Below are 21,701 nucleotides of genomic sequence, written 5' to 3' on the forward strand. Positions count from 1 at the left end.
TAAACATTCAAAATTATTAAAGGTGTATTATCAACCAGGAGTTAAACAACAATTTACCAACCTTCAGAATCTAACTCCTGGGAAACCATAGTAATTTTAGTTTTCTTATGACAAAGGATATGTTCACCATTTTTCCCCCTTAGCAAGCAAAGCAAACAGATCACCCACCCAGCATATTTTCAACTTAGCGACCTCTGTCTCTGAAAGATCAGTTTCATGTAAAAAGGTAGCATCTGTATTGAGTCTGGCTAAGTGAGATAATACTCTGACGTTTTATAGGGCAACCTAACCCTTTATTATTCCACAAGGTGACCGGGAATTAGATATTATATTAATAGTGTAAACATTTGCCATGTTTACAGTATCAGATTAATTAAGAAAAAGAATAACGTAGTGAGGAGAATAGAATAATTGCTTATAGAAAGATAAAAGGGAAGACGGTATAAAATGGTAACCAGTGGAAAGGGCAGGAAAAAGAAGTAAAAAGAATAGGAGAATAAGATAAAACATCAGCAATAAAATAGTTAAACAAGAAACAAATGATGACTATAAAACACCTACAGAAACAAGAGGGAGGGTGGCGACACCAAATGACGGCAGTGACAACATCTGAACTCTCCAAAGAACGGCAGGGCAGTCTTCACGTACCTAGAAACACCACACAAAGTAGACTTTTATGGGGACAAAATGAAAAGACAAACAACCTACGTTAACTGTGTTAATAAAAAGCAAAACCAGATTATATAATATGAACAAAGAAAAACTAAAATTTACATCAAAAGACCAGAAAAGACAATACACAATTCTTATTCAAAATAAAACAACAAGAAAAATAAAGAGATATTAAGTAATTTTTTAAGTGTCCACATCTTCTCCGTGCAGTTCAAGAAATCTCTTTCAAGTGCAGCAGATTTTTCATGAACGGTTGTTTTTACCTTGAACAAGCAAGAATGGATTTGACCAAAACAGTCATTCATAGCTCTTAACTGAGGTTACACATTTCAAAATTGTTTCCGAAAGTCTGCAGTGACTTTAGCAACATCCTGAGAGAAAAACAGCTTGTGACCACCCAAATGATTTGTTTTTTTACTTGTTTTTTTAATTGGCAACAGACAGTACTTGTAGCAAGTCAGTATGTTACAAGAAAAACAGAATGACTGTTCGCAGCTTCGCAGAAACTTTAGGACCCAGTCTGTGTTCTCTTTGTATATTAGGAGAAACAGATGTAGAGATAAAACGGAGTTTTGGTAGAAAAGTTTTAAAATAATTAGTTGGATCGGATTTCTTAACATTTTCTGGAAGTCAATAGATGCGCAAATTATTTCAGCGATTTCTATTTTCAAGGTCCTCAGTGTGTTTTTCAAGAAGAGATATTTCCAACTCCAGATGTGAAATATGCAAAGAGTCTTGCTGAAGTTTTTCAGTTTTTGGCTTTATTTTCAAAACATGTGACTCCTAAGAAGGCAATTTGTCATCCAACTGCTGCAACATTTTATAGTCTCTTCCATAAATGGTCTCAATGCACAAATTTCCTCACATATAACATCCAAAGATACCGAAGCTGGTTTTACTGGTGAAAGAGAATCTTTTTTTGATCTTTTGTTTGATCCCTCTGGCAATTTAATACAAGAGGAGGATTTAGTGATGGTACCTGAATGAGATTCAAATCCAGAGATAGTCATCCATGTCATTATGGTTGGAGTTAGAGTCCTACAATAAAATATTGTGTGCAGTACTTGAAAATTTAAGGTTCCGTATTTTCTCCATAAATTGGAAAAAAGGTAGTCGACTAAGGAACCGTTCCAAGAGCCAAAAGCACTGAAGAAACCCTGCTCAGAAAAAAAGAAAATATAGAGCATGCAGTAAGGAATAGCAAAAAAAAATGACAGCTCACAAGAAATATATCGGATGCCAGAGCCACAGCATATAAGTAATAAGTTTATGTTATAAAAAATACAGTTTATACTGTGGCACCATTTTTATTAACCTTAGAGGTATAATATGGTTTCAAACTTGTGAACATGGTGTCAAACAGAGATCCGTGCAGCCGAGGGACTATTCTTCCTGGTGGCATGGTAACACTGTATCTCATGGACACTCCAAGAAATTCTTTTATCTCTTGTCTCTGCAAATGTTTGGCCTTTCTTTTCCTCTCTTTTTGTGCACCATAGCTTGCAATTTGTCTTAGCAACTCTCTGATCACCATCAAAAAGCAAATCTAAAGGTTGTTGGGCAGTCCCGTGCTCTCTGGAAACCTGGCATGCACTCTTTTATGAATGTAACTTCAAGCTAGTTGAGAAGATAGCACTGAGCACAAAGTTGAAAAACGTTGCTGTCTTGTGCAGATTTTCGAAGGAAGTACAAGTAAAAGACAATCACTGTGATAAAAATTTTGCTAGGGCTCCCAGAGATTTCCACAGGTTATCTGTATTATTTCTGGGATTGACCTGTTCTTTATTGGAAAGCATCCATGACATTAAAGATAATATCATGATGACAACATTTGAAAACCGGGGTTAACTTTATTTCAGCTTTCATAAAAATAAGCAAGTTCTGTCTATTGCAGGGTGTATATTTGCTTTTTACATGTTTTAAAATGTTACATTTCCTGTACAGAATAACAGTTTTCATAGCGCAATCTAGACATGGCTCTGTCTTCTTGCTATTGCAGTCTACTGCACCACAATTTGTTCTAAACTTTAATTCCAAAAATCTTTCTACATCTTTGTAGACCATTTGTATATTGTGTGTGTGTATGCCTTTGCTTTTGTGTTCAGGCTATGGTACTTGATTACTTTCGTGAACTTAGATATACTTTGTATTTCTTCTTTTCAAAGAGATGCTCATATTTCACTTCCAACGCTTTTCCATTGAAAGTTTCTTTCATCAATGCTGATCCACTGGGCACAGACATCAATGTAATTTTTAAGGTATGAAAAATATATTTTCTTTTAACTACCAGACACTTAATTGTATGTGAAGAATATGGGATGTTCTTTTCAGCTGCACTTCTCGAAGCCAGATCACAAATCGTGCATTTATTTCTTCCTCCCACCAAAGCAACACATAACACCCAGGCAAACCAATAAAGACACATCAATCAGGATGAAAAGACAGTGTAGGGATCTATAAATCCTGAAGGAACATCCTTTCAGTCCGAAGCGCTTTAATGAGCTTTTAACTGAGCTATCAAAGCTGCAGAAGTAATTATTCAAGCTACTATGTTTTATGTGATTCTCACGCAGAGGAAAATAAACCAAATGTCAGTGAAGGAGCATTAAAATAGTTACTATTCGAATAGGTGGTTTTGTCAAAGGAATTTCCCTATTATACTAGTTTTATGTATGTGTTTTCCCAGCAAAGTGATTATGTTGATTGAATTTCTAAAGAGCATTTCCTCCTTTTGAATATGTGTGAGCTATAGACATGCCATGCATTCATACCTTTAAGTTGGCAGATGCTTATATAAATATGTGACTATGGTGTTGTGTCCATTATTATGCCAAGGCGTTTATTTGATGTGTACTGTTGTTGCTGCTCATAAGGCTTGTGCTGGGTGTAGGAGAGGGAAGGTACATTAGGTAAATAGCATAGTGTTTCTTCAAATGCTTTAAATTTATGGAATAGTCAATTACATTTTTATGCATACAGCAATATTCATGGAGGGCTGTCCTATTTTGAAAAATATTTATGAATTTGAAATGTTTAAAAGCAATATGGTTCCTGTATCTGTATTTGCTTATGGGTGCTCTGATGGGTGGTTAAACCTATTTAATTTTCTACACAAATAACAAATGTGTGAAGAGTTACCCGTCAGGAAATTGCTATTTTACTGAGATGCAGTTCAATCCTATTTTGGTTTACAGAGTTAGCTTGGAATCCGCACACATACTTGTTTATGTTGGTTGTAGTCCAATTACAATTCTGCCATAATTGCTGCAAATGCTTCCGCTATTGTATGCACTATACAGCTAATACAACACAGAGAATGTTGAAGTGGGAGAAGTATTTGCTGCCAGTATGCCAGATTATTTCAACACATCTACCCATTTTGTTCAAAACAGCTGTTGTAGCTGGCCTTTGATTATAGTAACCGAATGAATACGGCAGTTATAGCCTCCTATGTCAAATACAAGCAATTGTACATAATATTATTTGACAACTCAAAATAATTGCTTATTTGTAAAATAACATTTTCGTTCATTTTATCTTGATTATTTATGCATCACTGCATAATGTGTAAATGTACTTCTGAATTCCTCAGTGGTAGCAGTCAAATTATCGAATATATAAAATTATTTCCATTTTCATTGTTCTGCAGTTAGTAACTCACATCCTGAATTTTAGTTCCACTGCCCTCCCTCAAGATCCTGATTATTTGCCTCCAACTGTTTTCCTAACTTGGTTCCCTAAGTGCCAAGGTAGTTTAATTGGATTCATTAATAAACTATTTCCGTATCATTTGTTTGTAACAAAGGCGTATTTTTTGCACATATTATGACAGTATTTAATGCTTTAGTTACCTAGGCACATGAAGGCTTGAAATATATTAGCCATCTGGTCCATCTGACTTTGAAATTAATGGTGCCATAGGTACTGAAAGTTTGGTGTGGAAATATTAATGTGACTGTCTCCAATGTCTGTGTCATGGGTAAACAGATTTGCAAGCCCAGAGGTGAGAAACAACAGAAAGGAAAACTGCCTCAACAACTGGCAAAAGTTACTTTTGCTGCTCTGGGAGTAGAGGAGTGATTAACACGCTCTACTGACCCACTGCGCTCCTGTGCAGACAGGAGGTCAAAGAGAGGTTCACTTTCCTCTTCCACCCCTTCATCTGTTACTACAAGCATGTTGACTTCAGACTACTCAAAGCGGGGTTTGAGGCGGTTTATGTGGAGCGCCTTAAGGGATTTGTTCCTAGGATCTTGAGATCCACCAGTTAGGTGACCCTCCCTTCTGTTTCTTCATCTCATATGGACCTGTCCAGAAGTCCTGGAGATCACTGGGCTCCACAACCCAGACCTTTTGGCCAGGTTTAAACTCTACCAGAGTGGCTTTCTGGTCATACCAGAGCTTCATGACTTTTTCACTGCCCTCAAAATTCTCTTTAGAATTTTTCAAAAAGGGGTGCCAGCGTGTAGCTGACTACATCCTGAGGGGGTTTCCTCTGAGTTGCTCACACCCCTCTTGCAGAAGGCCGGGCATTGCCCTACCAGGGTATTTATAGAGAATCTTGAATAATCTGATCCTAATCCCTTTTTGTGGCACCTCCCTGTACCCAAACAGAAGGTATGGCAGGAGGACGTCCCACTTATGCCTCATGGGCTCAGGTAGGCCCATTTTCATGCCTTTAAAGAGTCTTGTTGAATCTTGTGGTGAACTTAGAGGTTGCTCAACACCACTGTTCCCTGTAAGGTGTGTGCTCGTGTACACCTCTGCCCTCCAGAGTGTGCTGTGCTGTGTGTGAAGTGCGCACACACAGCACACCCAAGGAGAGCGTTTGTGTGCCGAAGGGCAGAAAATGCTCCTGCACTTACTGCATTTATTTCTAACTAGAGCCAGGCTCAGGGGCTGATTGGTTGCCTTTTTAAAGTATTTATGTTAATCACAGGGCCCATCAAGTGCTGCATCTAACATAAATACTTTCAAAAGGCTACCAATCAGCCCCACAGCGGTCCTCTAGTTAGAAAACAAATGCAGCAAGTGGTCGAACACGAGGTGTGCTTTTAGAATCATTTGCAAGCCCACGTTTGCGCTTTGCAACGTGATGGGAGGTAAGTAACAGGGCTGGGAACGGTGTGAAATGGAATTGAAATAGGAATGGGGTGGATGGGATGGGGAAAGGAAGCTAATTGTCTGTGTGGGAGGGGGGAAAGAAACTGGGAATGGGTGCTTGCCCATCCTTCAACACCCTCTGGCTTAAATTTTTTAATTGTGCGGTCATAACCGAATTCTACAAATGCTAATTGTCAATAAAATGGTACTGTGTGATTTGGCTTAAAAGTTTGATACTGTATCCTTGTCAGAAAGAAACTTCTTTGTAACATTTTTTAATTATCACAGAATAAACAACATCTAATTCATTAAACACATTTCGAAAACTACTTTAAACATGTAAACCCCAGTTCATAATAATTAAATAAGAACTATTGCATATTTGGCAACAGCTTCTGATATGTGTTAGTCTGGGAACCGAAGAATTTCTTAGCCTGGCACATGCTTGCGAAATGTAGGAGGGTGAGTGAACAAAACAGGGAAAATTGTCACCAAAATACAAATGTTTTATTTATCGTCGAAGTCCTCGTTGTAGAAATCCTAACATGCTTCTTTGTAGCTCTCATTGTGACCATATAACCAAGCATGACTTTTTCATGTGTTATATATTGTTTTTGTACATGTCTAACCAGAAAGTCGAAAAGGTTATTTCTATTAGCACTGGCGTACAGGCCCGGACTGGCCGTTGCGGGCACCGGGCAATCCCCCGGTGCGCCGCAAGGGTAGGGGCCGGTTTTGGGCCTCTGGGGGCCGTTTTTGTTACAGGGCCGAAATGGCCCAGTAACAAAATCGGACGAAAACCGGCCCTGGCAAAGAGCGCTGTCGCACCCCCAACCCCCCCCCTGGGGACTGGGGGGGCCGGCCGAGCACTTTGCCAGGGCCGGTTTTGGTTCCCAGTCCGGCCCTGCTGGCGTACTTTAGGTGACTGCCAGATGCAGGTTTCGTTTTCTCTGTTCTGTGATATAAAATGCTAGCTTGATGATTTTATCCGTCCCCTCTTGGTGACATTACGCCCATCATCTTGTGTTTGCGTTGTGTTTTGGAGCAGTGTTGATTATATTGTATTGTTCTACGACCGAACATAACAAACATCTGAGACCAGATGTGTGGCTAAGTAAAGTTGGTGCACTATTGTTTATTCTTTTGCCTGTTTGGATATTTGACTGTTTCAGTCATTCTCTTCAAAGCTTTAATCCTGCCAACATTATGGGGGTGATTATTACTCTTCAGTGTCTGGTCTCAGTGTGTGTTTGGAACTGCTGACAACGAGAAATTTAGCGTTCGGCATAAAAGTTTTAAAAATTTGAGCTTTGTAATCCATGGACTACTACACCTTATTTGTGAATGTAATGATACCCTTACACTTCAAAAAGGAGTCACAATGCAATATCAGTATGTTTAAATGTCCTGGTAGAACTGCAGTTACATTTAGTATTCGTGCATTGAATTTCTCAAAAGGCACGTGGGAATGTGGCTGCTGTTGGTAAGAGTCCAAAACAGAGAAAATATCTCCAGGAAACACTATTCCCATGAGAACACTACAATCTAACCTACATCAACGCAAATCTGATGCCTATTTCAGCTATTCAGCATCAAGTAATGCTTAAAAAGCACCTTAAATGCATTTTTCGCATAATTATGGGCTTACCGCATTTGCCACATAATCCATCATTAACTGCATATTCTGCATATTTTAACAAAATAATAGTTTCTTAGCTGAAATCGTTCAAAAGTTACTAAAAACGCAGAAACTCGTGTTGCTACGCAATGGATGGCCCTTTGCAAAGGTTGCTTATCTCTATATTTCTGTGCTAAACTGGTACTAGCGGGGTGCAACCTATATCAAGACAGTGCTAATAAGTATAACAAGCATTGGCAAAGAAAATAAGTCTCTGCAATGCGAAAGCTATTGCCGTTGTCCAAGAAATTCAGCACGTCTACAAGCACGAGGTATGCTTTCAGAAATGCAGCAAGTTTTATATAGTCCGAACTCAATCTAAAAGTATTGGAGCGTTTTACATGATTTATTTATATATTTTTTTATTTTGGTGTGCATGGGAAGATTAATTGATTTGCCCAGAATCACAGGATGGTAAGCTGACCCTAGACTCAAAACCCAGTCGCCAGCTCGAGCATTTTAAGCCACAACCTCTAACACAAGAGCGGAAGCATTTTCAATATTATATACAACTTTATTCAACAAACAACCATTGACAAAGCCAATAGTCCTGGCTTCTTGTAGGTGTAATGTTACTTGTATTATTTATCTGAATGCAATGACAGAAGAAGCAAAATATCAGTCGGGTGGCACACTATGATAAGCACAGATTATTAGCTCAATTGCTTTTAAGCCACACCCTTAATTGCATTGGCAAAGCCCCTTTGAGAGACCCCCTCATTTTGTCACCCCACTTAAAGTCCTGGTCGGTCCTGGTCGCGCGGTCAGGTACATGGCGCACATAGCCTTGGCTGCAGCGCACAAAGACCTTAGTGTGGAACACATTGAGAAAAAAAATAGAGGGAACATTGCTCCACACTAATCCAGATGGACTTCATGTACACTAACATTAAGTTAGTGCCTCTGCCAGAAACTATCTCTTTGGGGAACCCTATATGAGTGCAATCACAGAATTCAGAGGGATGACATCTGGGTAGCGGGTGGCATGGGCCACAAGGACGAGGATGATCCTGTTGCCTAAAGCTGTCTTGGGGTCCAAGGGACCTAAAATGTCAATGAGCACCCTCTCAAATTAAGTGCCAAAACGACAGGAATGGGGTCAGGGGAGCCTTGGAATTTTTCCTGACTTCCCACTGGCCTGGCAGTTCGGGCAGGACCTATAGAATGCATCTGAGGCCGTTTACATCTGGGCCCAATAGAAGTGGATGCAAACCTGGTGAAGGTCTTGTCTTCCCTCAGATGTTCTGCCAGGGGGGTATCACAAGCCAACACTAGTAGGAAGGCCCTATATCACTCTGCTTCCCCCAGCACATGAGCTGCCCCAGGTCCAGGAACCTTAGGGTCACGGTAAAGGAGGTAATTCTCCCAATAGAAAAGGTGATCTATGGAGTTACTACCTGCTGCCCTATGTCCCAAAATTACCCCCTCAAGCCAACTAGAGTGGGGCACTCTCTCTCCTCTTGCCTCCAACAAGCTCAGGCAGGCCACCCAGGAAGGGAATGCCCACCTCAGTCCGATCAGGTGCATCTTCCTCAAGTACCCTGTCAACCTGGACCATAGGAACCTCAGGGCTAGTTTTCCACACCCCTTGCTCTTATACTTGTTGGCAGAAGCCTGGGCCATTCTTCCAGGGTCAAGGCTCCCTTGAATCCCTTCCTTGGCAGCCATGGGCTTTGTGGTCATACTGGCACATTCAGGCAATCCCAACGTTTCCAAGCATGACATGAGTTCTACCTCTTTCCTAATAGTTTGCTTGAGGTCATTGCTCAACAGACAATTTGCAGGCATGGCAGGAAATACAGGTACTTTTAGAGAACCTTAGATGACCCCACTCAAAGGGAACCAGATCTGCCAAAAGATTACTCTCACATATGACTTGGAGGAATTGTTATGCAGGACCTGCTCTAAGGACACCAGATGACACCTCGCAGTAGCTATACTGGCTCCTGTGTCCCCAGACCTTCACCCTCTGCCCATTGATAGTAACCCATTGCTTATACTTAGAAGTGTTTGCAGGCATATGGGCTTTTTACACAATCTCCTTATTCCCTTGGGTCATTAGGATAACCTCTGTCTGTTCCCCAAATCTAACTGGGACCCCTTTCTCCCCAAACGCTAGACTTCCCAACCCAGGAGCCTATCCACCAGTGGGGGTCTGTGCCTTCTTGGGGCGTTTGGTGTCTCTCTTGCAGTGCATACTTTTAGCCCTCAGTACACTGGGGCCAAATTTTCTTGTCTGTTTATCAAATAATCCTTTTTTCTTTTGCCCAGATGGGGACTAGTTACAGCTGTTGCCTGGGGAAATATTTTAGGGGCCTTTAAAGAACTCCTTTTTTTTACGTCCCCGGCTTTCTTCTGGTGGGAACCCTGACCACCCTTTTGAGAGTTTTCCCAGATGCCTTTTTGGACACTCTGGTGCTGGTCCAGTGGTCCGCCTCCTCAGCAAGCTTCCCAGGGTTGTCAGCTTGCTGTTCTGTAGTTGCTGGTGAAGCTCTGTAAAACAAATATTGGACATGTGCTCCCTGAGAATCAAGTTGTTCAGCCCATTGTATTAATTAACATTGCTTCCTCTCATCCTGCCATTAAGTGCCTTGCTGGAGTAGTCAAGCATTGGAAGCTTCTGGCTGTCCCTGTACCTATGGTGGTACTCTTCAGGGGTCATCCCAAATTTGGTGAGAAGTATGGCTTTCATGGGGGGCATGCCAGGTTTGGTCCTCTACTTTTAGTGTACGTATTGTGTCCCTCTCCAATGGAGGCATAGTTTCCACAAGTCACCCCTCAAACTCCAGTGCTCCTCTGGGATCTTGTGCACCCTCAGGGTCACCTCATTAGCAGAAAAACATTTATCTATGTCATCTTCCACTACACAATTGGGCACTACATCTTTAGGATTGTGGACCGTTTTATCTCCCTCAGACACTGAGTGTGTGCTGCCACCATTGCTTCTGGACTCTGCTCGTTTGGATTTAAGGGTCAGCTATCTGAGGCTCCTCTCCTCCAGAGCCAATTTCTTTTCCTCCATCTTTATTTTGGCCATCTGTAGCTTGAACTCCCTTTCTGTCTGCCTGTCTAACAGCTCCTCTGAGAATAGGTTATGCGAGGAGACACTGCTTCCTGCCCTGGCCAGGAGTTCAAAATTGGGAGAGGGGTCATCTTTCACCCCTGAAGGCTGTATTTCAGGGCTGATGTCCAGGTCCTGATCCTTCCCCTCCACAACATCTTCCTCATTTCCATCCTCTGTGGCTTTCTGAAGCTCCAAGCTTTGGTGTCCTTTTTCATTTGCAGCCCCCTTTCCTTACTGAACTGTTTGAGAACAGCCTCAGTGTAACTTCCCAAGTTGCCCTGCTCAAACTCCTATACTGCGAGTATGGTCTCAGGCAGTCGAGTGACAATCAGAGTAGATTTGGAAAAAGCAAAAGAAGCCAATCAAGAACAATAATGAAACCTCAAAATGTTCTCAAATTAGATATATATGTGGGATCATAATGTAGCACAAGCACAAGTACAAATCCTCCCACTGATCACCAGTGTATTAAGTTGGGTTACTGGTCGGGGTTGTAAAACCATACTCCAGTAAGAACCACAATCCTTGTCAGGGTGAAGTCGCAAATGACCCTAAATTAAGCTGTACTCAACCCATGGGTAACTTGGCACAGAGCAATCAGTCTTAACTTGGAGGCAAATGAGCAACACTTCAAACAGTAACAAAGTGAAAATACACCACAAGAAATACCCCACAACAGTTTAGACAAATATAGTAAATGTTACTAAATAAAACAAAACCATAACAAATAAAATCTTATCTTTAGAACTGGAGATAAGTAGTTTAAAGAAAATATCATCAAAAAAGCACAAAGCGCCAACATGGTTTATCTGGCCCCACTGGACCGGGACAAAGACATAAGTTCAGACCCACGTAAGCCTGTTTATCAAGAGTTCCTTAAATCCAGGTTGTGGAGCGTTGTGATGCCCATCTCAAGGATGTGTTTCACAGCCGAGGCAATGTGACTTCTGGGTCAGAGATGCAGTGTTGGTTCTGGGGAGCTGTGAGGCTGAGATGTGAGTGCCTCATTCTTCGCTAAGGAGGCCAACGATGATAGGATTTGAAGACCTGTGTCGAGGATGTGTCACGCAGCTGCAGGTGGGCTGTAAGGGTGCTGCTGAGTCCTTGCAGTAGGAAAGTCCATGTAGCAGATGTGATGCATCAGTTCTGCTCCAGGTTGCGCCACGCAGCAGAGGAGATGGGTTGGTTTTGCTGGGTTCACAGATGGGCTGGCATAGCACCTTTAGGACTACTGTCAAGGGTTTAGGACTGGGGTGGCACCACTAGGCAGGGTAAAACTCACAGTTGCAGATTCTAGGTGCTAGTTACTTGAGAGATGGTAGCAGGTCATCACAGCAGGCAGCAGTCCTTCAGTGCAACAGTGCAGCAGATTGGCAGTCCTTTCAGGAGCACAGCAGTCCTTCTACCTGCCAGAGTCTTCCACAGGCCCAGCAGGGAACTGAAGCTCTTATGTCTGAGGTCCAATATTTATACCTTGTGCCCCCTTTGAAGTGCGGGAAGCTTCTATATGTTTCCCTTTCAAGCACACAGGTTTTCTTCTGACGCTGCCCTGGCTCCATACCAACTGCAATATGAACCGTTTCCCTGTTTCCATTTTGAAGTTTCAGCTTATTAAATGTAAATATTTTCAGTTTAGAGTGTTTCTTGGTGATCTTCAGAAATGTTTGACAGCTCACAACCATGCATGTACCTTCCTTCTTATAGTAGGTCTTGGTTCTCCATGATGTATCCATGTTAATTATTATATAATTTCTGTGCCTCTAATACTTTCCTTAGAGGCTTTTTCAACAGTGTTTGGCATGTCAGAATGCTCCCCTCCTGCATACTGCTTCTTTCCTACACAACACAAGATATTCAAGGTGCCAGTCTTGTTTGATGGAGGTCACAGAGTGTATGCTTTTTTCTGTAAATTTCTAGAGCAAACTATTCTCTCCATGATTTCCTCTATCATCTACTGGAGCATCTAAGTGTTAGACCTGTCCTCCTCTTTTTGCTAATCTTGTTTTTGCCGGTCCTAGAACTCTGTGCACCTTAGAACTGCTAACCAGTGCTAAAGACCATGTGCTCAATCCTTAAAACATGGTAGCTTGAGTAGGCGTGTCCAAAATGGCGGACTGATGAGTCTCACTTCCCTGAGGCTCCCCTCTCCTGGCTTACTCTGCCCGGTCCTTTTAGCATCTCAAACCCTGTGAACGTTGTTACTGTCAGAGACAGCGTGTGAGCCAACGCGGGGGCTGCAACGGAGGTGCACACTGCAGGGCAGACGGCCCGATTGGTGCTGCAGGAGAGCCTGGTGTTACGATGCTGCTGCAAGAGAAAATGGCGACCTGACCCAATTCCATCTTCTAAAGCATATAGCTGCCCTCAGGGACGCAGTGAAACGTCCTTGCCGGTGGATTACCCTGCAAGTGGCCGCAGAGCGCTGTCGGTCGGGTGTGCTTGGGAGCCCTACGCCTCCACAACTGTCGGCAGGTGAAGCAGAGAGACCCAGGCCCGGTGAACAGCGGTGAGGGTGGGACCGCAATTGCCTGGAGAAGCCCCGCTGGGAGGTGGCAGGAAGTGGGTCGCAGTGTGGAATGGATTGGGGTCATCGCCTGACGGAGGCGCGGCTGCGGCTGTCAGAGGTGCACGGTGGGCTGGGGCCGCTGTGCATGGCCTAGCAGGGCCTGCCATCCTTACTTCTCACCTCTAAGGAAGCGTTTGACCCCAAGACTCTGCGATTGGGCCTACTGGTGGGCCTACCAAAACGCTACTGCCAGAGGGGACAAAACTAGGTCTTCAGAGCTGGGCAGACTCCAGAGATGGGAGAATTACGCCTGCAACTATGAAGATTCAGGTGATGAGCTGGGAAGCGGCACCACTGCATTGAGTGAGGGGGGCGGTACAAAAGGGGGTGGTGGGGGTTATGATGGACGGAGCATCTGAACCAATCAAACACTCACACCCAGTCAAAAGATCTGGGTTTAATCCATCACCGTTCTTTAGCCCACTCTGCCACCCCAGTTCAGACATGGCCATATGCAAATCAGTCTGACCCTGTGCCTCATGGGAACAGTCCAGCCCGAACTGCCAAACCATGCCTTCCCTGGACCGGAAACAAGCTTCTGAGGACCGGTTTCTGGCATTACAGCCGTCTTCAGCCCGGCTTGCTTATATCCAGTGACAAAGTGAACAAGGGACTCACGTCTGAGCATACCCTGCCACACTTATGGCGGCCAAAGCGGTACAAAAGGGGGTGGTGATGGACGGAGCATCTGAACCAATCATCTGAACCAATCAAAGACCAGTCAAAAGATCTGGGTTTAATCCATCACCGTTCTTTAGCCCACTCTGCCACCCCAGTTCAGACATGGCCATATGCAAATCAGTCTGACCCTGTGCCTCATGGGAACAGTCCAGCCCAAACTGCCAAGCCATGCCTTCCCTGGACAGGAAACAAGCTTCCGAGGACCGGTTTCTGGCATTACAGCCATCTTCAGCCTGGCTTGCTTGAATCCAGTGGCAAAGTGAACAAGGGACTCACGTCTGAGCATACCCTGCCACACTTATGGCGGCCAAAGCGGTACAAAAGGGGTGTGGTGATGGACGGAGCATCTGAACCAATCAAACACTCACACACAGTCAAAAGATCTGGGTTTAATCCATCACCGTTCTTTAGCCCACTCTGCCACCCCAGTTCAGACATGGCCATATGCAAATCAGTCTGACCCTGTGCCTCATGGGAACAGTCACGCCCGAACTGCCAAGCCATGCCTTCCCTGGACCGGAAACAAGTTTCCGAGGACCGTTTTCTGGCATTACAGCCGTCTTCAGCCCGGCTTGCTTGAATCCAGTGGCAAGGTGAGCAAGGGACTCACGTCTGAGCATACCCTGCCACACAGGGAGTGAGGGGGCAGCAGCTACCCAGCCAGGGCTATCACCTGGCAGAAATTCAGAGGACTACTCAAGTATCAGGAGGGCCTGGCCCTCAAGGAGGGTCTCAGCGAGAGAGTTCTCCCTACGGCCAGATACATCGGCTGGCGGGAGTGAACGAGCAGGCAGCCTAAGGTGTGGAAAAATGGGGGAGATCAGCGCAGGCCCTGGGAGTGAGACGTAGCGATCATCTGCTGGTTTGCGGCTCAGTTATGTCCTCAATGAGGAGGAAGGGGGAGAGATCGTTGAAGGAGATGCTCATCAAAGGTTCTTTGTCGGGGGAGAAAGGGGGTAGAATGTCCCCGGCATCGAAACCACAGATGGACTTGGAGGAGGGGGAAGTCCCGATCACTCGCTCCTTCCTGGAATCGCTGTTTAACACTCAGAGGGAGGATTTTCAGACACTTAAAAGCGAGGTTGCGGGAGAAGTAAAGGAGCTCCATCGTGATGTTGATGCCATCGGTGAAAGAGTAGCTGCCTTGAAAGACCGTGAGCAGACCAAGGACGAGGAGATAGAGCAGCTTCAACAAAAGGTACTACTGTTGTATAGCGTTTTAGGACCCTAGTGTAATTTTCCCAATTCATGCCCTTATATAGATATAAAATACTGTATACTTATATAGGCAAAGAAATCATAACCATATTAAGACATAACTCAAGTAGTCCTAATACGGCTTGGCTACTTCCACCAGTTCCGAAAATCTACTACCATTTCTTGGAAAAACCCGCCTTCAGCAGTCAGGGACTTCCCCCTGCATGAATATTAAGCTATCCAAGAAATCATGGAGTTTTCAGAGAATAAAGTCTCTGATGACGTTATTATGTCCAATCTTACATCAAACTCGGCACCTTCAAGGTACAAATATGCCCACACGTGTCCAAACAAACACACGGTGATTTGGAGCAGTTCGACTATCTACTTGCTCGACGCGCACTGCCGCAGCAAGTGCCGAAGGAAGTCGACCCTCCAGCTGACGCACTGAGAGACGCTGTACTTTCTCCTGCCGAGAAATCCAGCTCCAGTGTTTCCAGGCTACCCTTGCGTCCTGAGAGAGAGAGATACAAGACCTCCTACCTTCTAAACCAAGGTACGGAGCTGATTAGACCCTAAGAGAATTCTTGGCAACTAATACTAAAACTAGGCTACACCTAACTTACTTCTTCCCTTGTACTAGACCTAGGTTAGGTATACTGGGGTAGGCATGTTTTAGAAGCACCAGTTGAGTACTTTTAGTCATTATTTATCACTGTATGTATTTTATGCATTTTAGGTATCTTATGGCTTAGAAACCATATCATGCTTTTTCAGTATTATTTTATAATACTCTTTGTATGATATTCTCTGTACTTTACAGCAAGTATTACGATTGCAGCAGTTCATTCCTTATGCTTGAGAAAGAAGACTGTTCAATAAATATCCTTTTATTGAAAACGCCATCTCTCTATTTCTCTGCACCTCTGGTGAAACGAAGCATGCATGATTGACTGAGTGAAATAACTATCTAATGTTTCCGCGACTAGAGATATATTTCTTATTCTTGGGGAACAAAGTTGTCATGTTTTAAGCGGTTGTCAGAATCTAATCCCTTCTTGTTTATTCAAGAAAGTTTCTAGTGACCGCTGAGCTAGCTGGCACACACACAATTAAGTTTAGTATATTCGGTAGAGACCTAGTTGACTTCAGTCCTACGTCTAAACTACAGGATACACTATTCCAATGCTTAGAGCCTATTGGGAATATAGGAACTACACTACATGGCGCCCAACGTTTGGTAAGGCGAAAATTTAACGCTAGATACTAGAGTAACTCAGTTGTGCTTTTCACACAGACCCCTTTTTCCTGTAAAATACTCCAATAGACGTCTGGAGTGGGTTAAAGGATAAAATATCCGCTATAAACTGAGTAGGACAAAAAAATCCTATGTATTAGTTTTTAGTTTGTTGAGCGTTGAAGGATACAGTGTTCCAAAATATTGTGCACCTAATCTTTGTTTGCTTGAAAACTTACTCTGCAAACTTTCATTAAACAATGCCGGATAACAGCGACAATAACGCAACCGGTGGAGCTGCAGTAAATGCAACCCTGTCTATAGCGGTAATACCAGATGTTCTAAGACAGATTCAAAATGAATACGGTACAGAACCGGCCTTAAATCTGGGTATGAAATTACTGAAAGATTTCAAACAGGCCTCGGCTATACTATTAGCCAACATTAAAGGTGAAGCAGCATCAGTGGCGATCTGCCAAAAACTAAAAGAAACAGATATTACTGAGCAACCGCATGAGCTTGCCAGAATTATTGAAAAATCCTATGAAGAACTAGATGGAGATAGTTTGGGTGGGAAACCATTAAAACCCCAACTAACTGAAAATCTTGAAAAAGATTTTATTAAAAAATAATCTCACTACTCCTAAGAAGAAGTGGGAAATCACTAAAGAGAAGTGTTCCCAGTCCAGAGGAAGGTCTCCTCAGCCGGAGCCCTCCGAAAAAAGGTACAACCTTAGAAATAGGGATAATTTGAGAAAACCTGATAGATATCAAGATAATGATACACGTTCCTCTCATAACTTTCAGACTTCCTCGCAGAAATCCGAAAGAAGAGGACGTTCAGAACAACAAGAAAAACGAGTGAAGTCCAAAGACGAACAGCACGTTCCAAAAAATAAGAAAAGCCAATTTCCAAAAAAGAAGGTAGCAAGTCTAAAGATCAGACATGCCGAGGATCTTGAGGACACAATTCAAGAACGGGGAGTGGGCCCAAACAATGCTAGACAGCCCAGCAGACGTAACCATAGCTCGCAAGATCCTAAAGGATCATCTGGAGACAGTGGACCTGAATGAAAACATCCAAGTTAAAACTGCAGATACCAGGGTTAGTGTACCACATAAGTTATATGAAGTAACACTCCGGATAGAGGGTGACAAACCAAGAAAAATCAGAGCACTCTTTTGGGAGAAGCTCTCTAAGGGTTATGACATCCTACTAGCTGAACAAGACTGGCCACCTGAATTTGTCAGGGAGTGCCCACATGGCGAAGATATAATTATGCCAGCCTTCTCAAATCACATTCCAATCCATAAAAAATACAGATATGCTTGGCAATGGACTGTGGCCAAGGCCCCAACACTATACAAAAATCATGTAGGATATGATGAGGACTCCCCTCACCATAAAATCCAGTTGAAAACTCAACCAACAATGCAAAGGCAATATCCTGTAAAACAGGAAGCTAAAAGACAGGTCAGGGAGATTTAAAATCAACTGGAATACCAAGGGGTGATTGAAACATGCACCTCATCAATGAACAATCCTTTGTTTCCTGTCTCCAAACCAGACAATTCATATTGTCTAGTTTTGGATTACAGACATCTAAATTCCTGTTGCAAAACTTTTGCAGTACAAAACGCACATAGTGCAGCACTGATGAATAACATCGTGCGCAAAAAATATAAAAGTACATTAGATATCTCAAATGGTTTCTTATGTCAAAACATTGCACCTGAAAGCAGGTATTTCACCGCTTTCTCCATAATGGGGGCACAGTACAATTTTGCCGTCTCCCCCAGGGATTCAAGAATAGTCCAGGGTTATTTTCAGCCAGAGTAACAGAGCTACTGCAAATGAACGATGATGAGGCATTGTCCTATGTCGATGACATCTATCTTACAGATGATGATTTGGATGTACACTTGAAAAGAGTGAACACCATAATACTTGGGTTTGCTTCTTAAGGGTATAAATTCAAATTCAAGAATTGCCCATCTCAATGTCCTATTTTTGGGATATCAGTTATCAATTGAAGGCAAAAGCCTGGCAGCAAACTTTTTAGAGAAATGTGCGCTGCTCCAACCTCCCAAAATACTGAAAAACTTAGTCTATTCTAGGTTTCCTGAATTTTGGAAGAACTTATGTTCTAAACTATGCAGAAAGGGTTAAACCTCTCTACGAACTAATCAAACCTGATCTCAAACCTACTAATTGGACACAAAAACACACAGAAATTTTGAGTTCAGTGCAAACAGACATGTTAGCAAAAACACAGTTACAAACACGCGACAACGTGCGTAACCTAGTGATCCGAATCATCCCAGGGAGATGCGGATTCACATACCTAACCTTTAACGAAGGTGAAACGGTACCAATAGCATTCAAGTCACACTTGTACACACAAGCTGAAATGAAATTCACTTCAACAGAAAAGATACTGACAGCGGTTCAGACTGCAGTAGCAAAAGAAAGAGCCCTCGGACAGGGTAAACGCATAAAAATCGATACACCTGTACCTGCCTTAGAGGCAGTGACAAAGACAAGCATTCCAAATGCTAAAGCTTTACATCCGAGATGGATACAATGGGTTAATTCTCTTGCTGCAACAGACATTGAATACGTTTTTGACCCCTACTTGAAGACACAAGAATTTCTACAATACAAATTAGAATATCCTCTGCCGACTGAAATTCTGCCACTTGAACATTACGGCTGTATAATATTTACAGGCGGATCAGCACAACCTGCAATTGGGGGTAAACAAGCTTACAGTGCTGCGTGCGCAATTGTTGAAGGTCGCGAGCGCGAAGGTACATTTAGACCTATGGTCACTAAAACTCAATCTCTCGGAGACTGTACAGCTCAGCGAGCTGAACTACAGGCTTTCAAGATGGCGCTTGAAAATACCGATCGCGAATTCCCCACACTGATAGTGTGCGATTTGTATAACTGTGTCAGGAATGATAATGAATATCTGCAGACCTGGGTTCAAAATGGTTTCAAAAATACAAAAGGTGGCACAATAAAGCATAAAAAGCTTTGGGAACAAGTAAGACTCACGTGATTTATACACTGAGTCATCAGCGTGATGGCATTCGCGTTGAAGGGAATTCATTGGCTGACGAAGCCACAAAGGCAGCTGTACAAACGGCTTCCGTAGCTGCAATCACTCATTCAAAAACAAAAATAGACGGTGAAACTATGCTAGCAGTAAAAGCCTCAATGGAAGGTAGCTATGCAGCGTTACCACTAAACTATCCACTCTGTAATACATACATAATTGAAGCAAACTCCGTTCCTTTTGCTCGAATCCCTGGAGTGGGGGACAGATTAATCCCAAACAGGGACCAGAGAGGTGCTTTGGCTCACAAAGCACATATGGGAAAGGGTCTGAGACATCAAGGGATCTTAGAATCTCTAATAGAATTAGAAGAGATGTCCTGGTGGCTGGGAATGAGCGTCGAAGTTTACAAATTCGGAATTAACTGTGACACCTGCTACAAAAATCATAGCTTCGAAAACCACCAGGTACCTGAGTACAGTATAGCCAGCCCAGTCCAGACACCATTGTTAGACAGCATCAGGCTTTCTACACGCAGACGTTGCCATAGACGTACGCGGTCCCACAAACATTAAGACAAAGATTCATTTGGATGTGGCCCCAGCGCTCGGCTGACACCAGAACTGTTATAAAAGATTTGCGAGTCTTTATGCACATATATAATCGGCAAGCTACATTCTGACCAGGGTCCTGCGTTTAGCTCCAAAGCTTACAAGGAGGCCATGGCCAGCTTGTGCGTTGCATTGCGGTTTTCGAGTCCCTTCCATCCTGAGGGAAATGTGGTAGTGGAAAGAAAAAAACGTGACCTAAAGCAATCTATCACAGCTAGGGTATTAGGTTCGGGTGACGGGTGGGTCAAACATCTAAATAGTGTCCAAAGCAGTCTTAATAATCTGCCAAGAAATTCTCTGGGGGGAATCACTCCATATCAATTATTATTTGGTACTAGAATGCTTATCCAGGACCTTGATTGTCGCACTTCAGTGGTGGAACAGAAACCCTTTGATATCAAAGACCGTTTGGCTGTTTTACAGGACCTAAATGAAACAAGAAGAAGTCTGAGTAACACAACAAAAAGCCCAAAACCACTGAAGAAAAACCACCTGTCCCATCAAGACCTGTCTGGATTCCAAAGATTGGGAATCTAGTCAGGGAAAAGATCGCGGTGAAGAAGGAATTTGGGCCTTCTTATAGAAAAGCAGTAGTTGTCTTAGCAATTCTTGGAACAAGATCAGTGTTACTACCACCGCTTGCTGGTAAAAGATAGAACAGTATCAATTGACCTGGTAAAACCACATCATGTGGCGATAATAAGTAGTAGGCCCAGTGGACGGCCAAGAAGTAGCAGACAACCAAACCTGGCTACTATTCAAGAGGTTCATACTGAACAACTTATCACCTTTGATAAACCAACAGTGAGAAAAGAAGGACTAAGCAACAAAGGTATGGAACACGTCCCTCTTGATACCCAAATATCAGTTCGACAAGAAACTCCTGTCTCTAATGTTGTAGCATCTGACTATACAAACATGTCAAAGGAGGAAGCAACTCCAGTGATTTCAAAGAATCCAGATGCGATACCAACTATTGACAGAACTGCCTCTGGCTATTTTATCAACTTCGATAACTTTTCTGAGGATCCCAGTGAACCTGAAACAACGCCAGTTAATAAAACTTTCAAAGAAAAAATAACAGAACTCTTTCATCAACTTGAGAAAACATATCTGGTTTCGCATGGGGTTGAATTTTGGATAGGATTAGGTGTACTTTTTCTACTACAATGGCTCATTCTTGTTTTGAGTTTGTGACAAATGATAGATGGAAAATACAGTACAATGGACACAGCAAGTAAGAACATCAACTTACTCCTGCAACCTTACAAATCATCTCATCGAGAGCGAAGAGACCTGTCATCAGTGAACATCACAGCCGTTCCTATATCTGGTGGTATAGCATGGGACTCAACTGACTATGACATTTTGGGCCTGGTGGAACTGTTGAAAGTTCCACACTAGTTCAAGGTTTGTTTAAGTGATTTTGTTTCATCGAGCACCTTTTCAGATGATTGGGACTTTGAAACTAATAATAATATAATGTCAGACTTAGAAATGTCAGCAAAATTTCAAAAACATGAACACTTAGAATGTTCAACAAGTTATGAAGAACTGTATTGTTATAATCATTTTGGTCACCATTATTTGCATAAATCTGTAAATCCTAGAAATGTTTTTTCTTACAATCAATGGGAACATTGTCCAACGCCGCCAAAAGGCAGCTCTAAAACATTTCATGACAAATTTCCATACTTTACAGGTTTTTGTTCAACAAATGTATTATTTTTAAAGAGCATATAAATAGTTAAATAGCATAAAAGGTGATACAAATGATGAAAAACAAATGAAGAAGGACAAAATATCAATCATGAAGAAGTCACAAACAAT

The 21,701-nt window shown here is 42.7% G+C and overlaps 1 protein-coding gene across 1 annotated transcript in view; it reads left to right on the forward strand.

Annotated features, from left to right (window-relative positions):
- PIK3C2G (phosphatidylinositol-4-phosphate 3-kinase catalytic subunit type 2 gamma) overlaps nucleotides 1-21,701 on the forward strand; it is a 2,201,800-nt gene that overhangs the window by 1,652,456 nt on the left and 527,643 nt on the right. Inside the window, exon 22 of the mRNA XM_078674033.1 lies at nucleotides 2,838-2,930. Coding sequence (XP_078530159.1) covers nucleotides 2,838-2,930 — 93 coding nt within the window. The remainder of the gene's footprint in view (nucleotides 1-2,837; nucleotides 2,931-21,701) is intronic.

Source organism: Lissotriton helveticus, chromosome 1_1 (assembly GCF_964261635.1).
Source record: "Lissotriton helveticus chromosome 1_1, aLisHel1.1, whole genome shotgun sequence".
Taxonomy (NCBI): domain Eukaryota; kingdom Metazoa; phylum Chordata; class Amphibia; order Caudata; family Salamandridae; genus Lissotriton; species Lissotriton helveticus.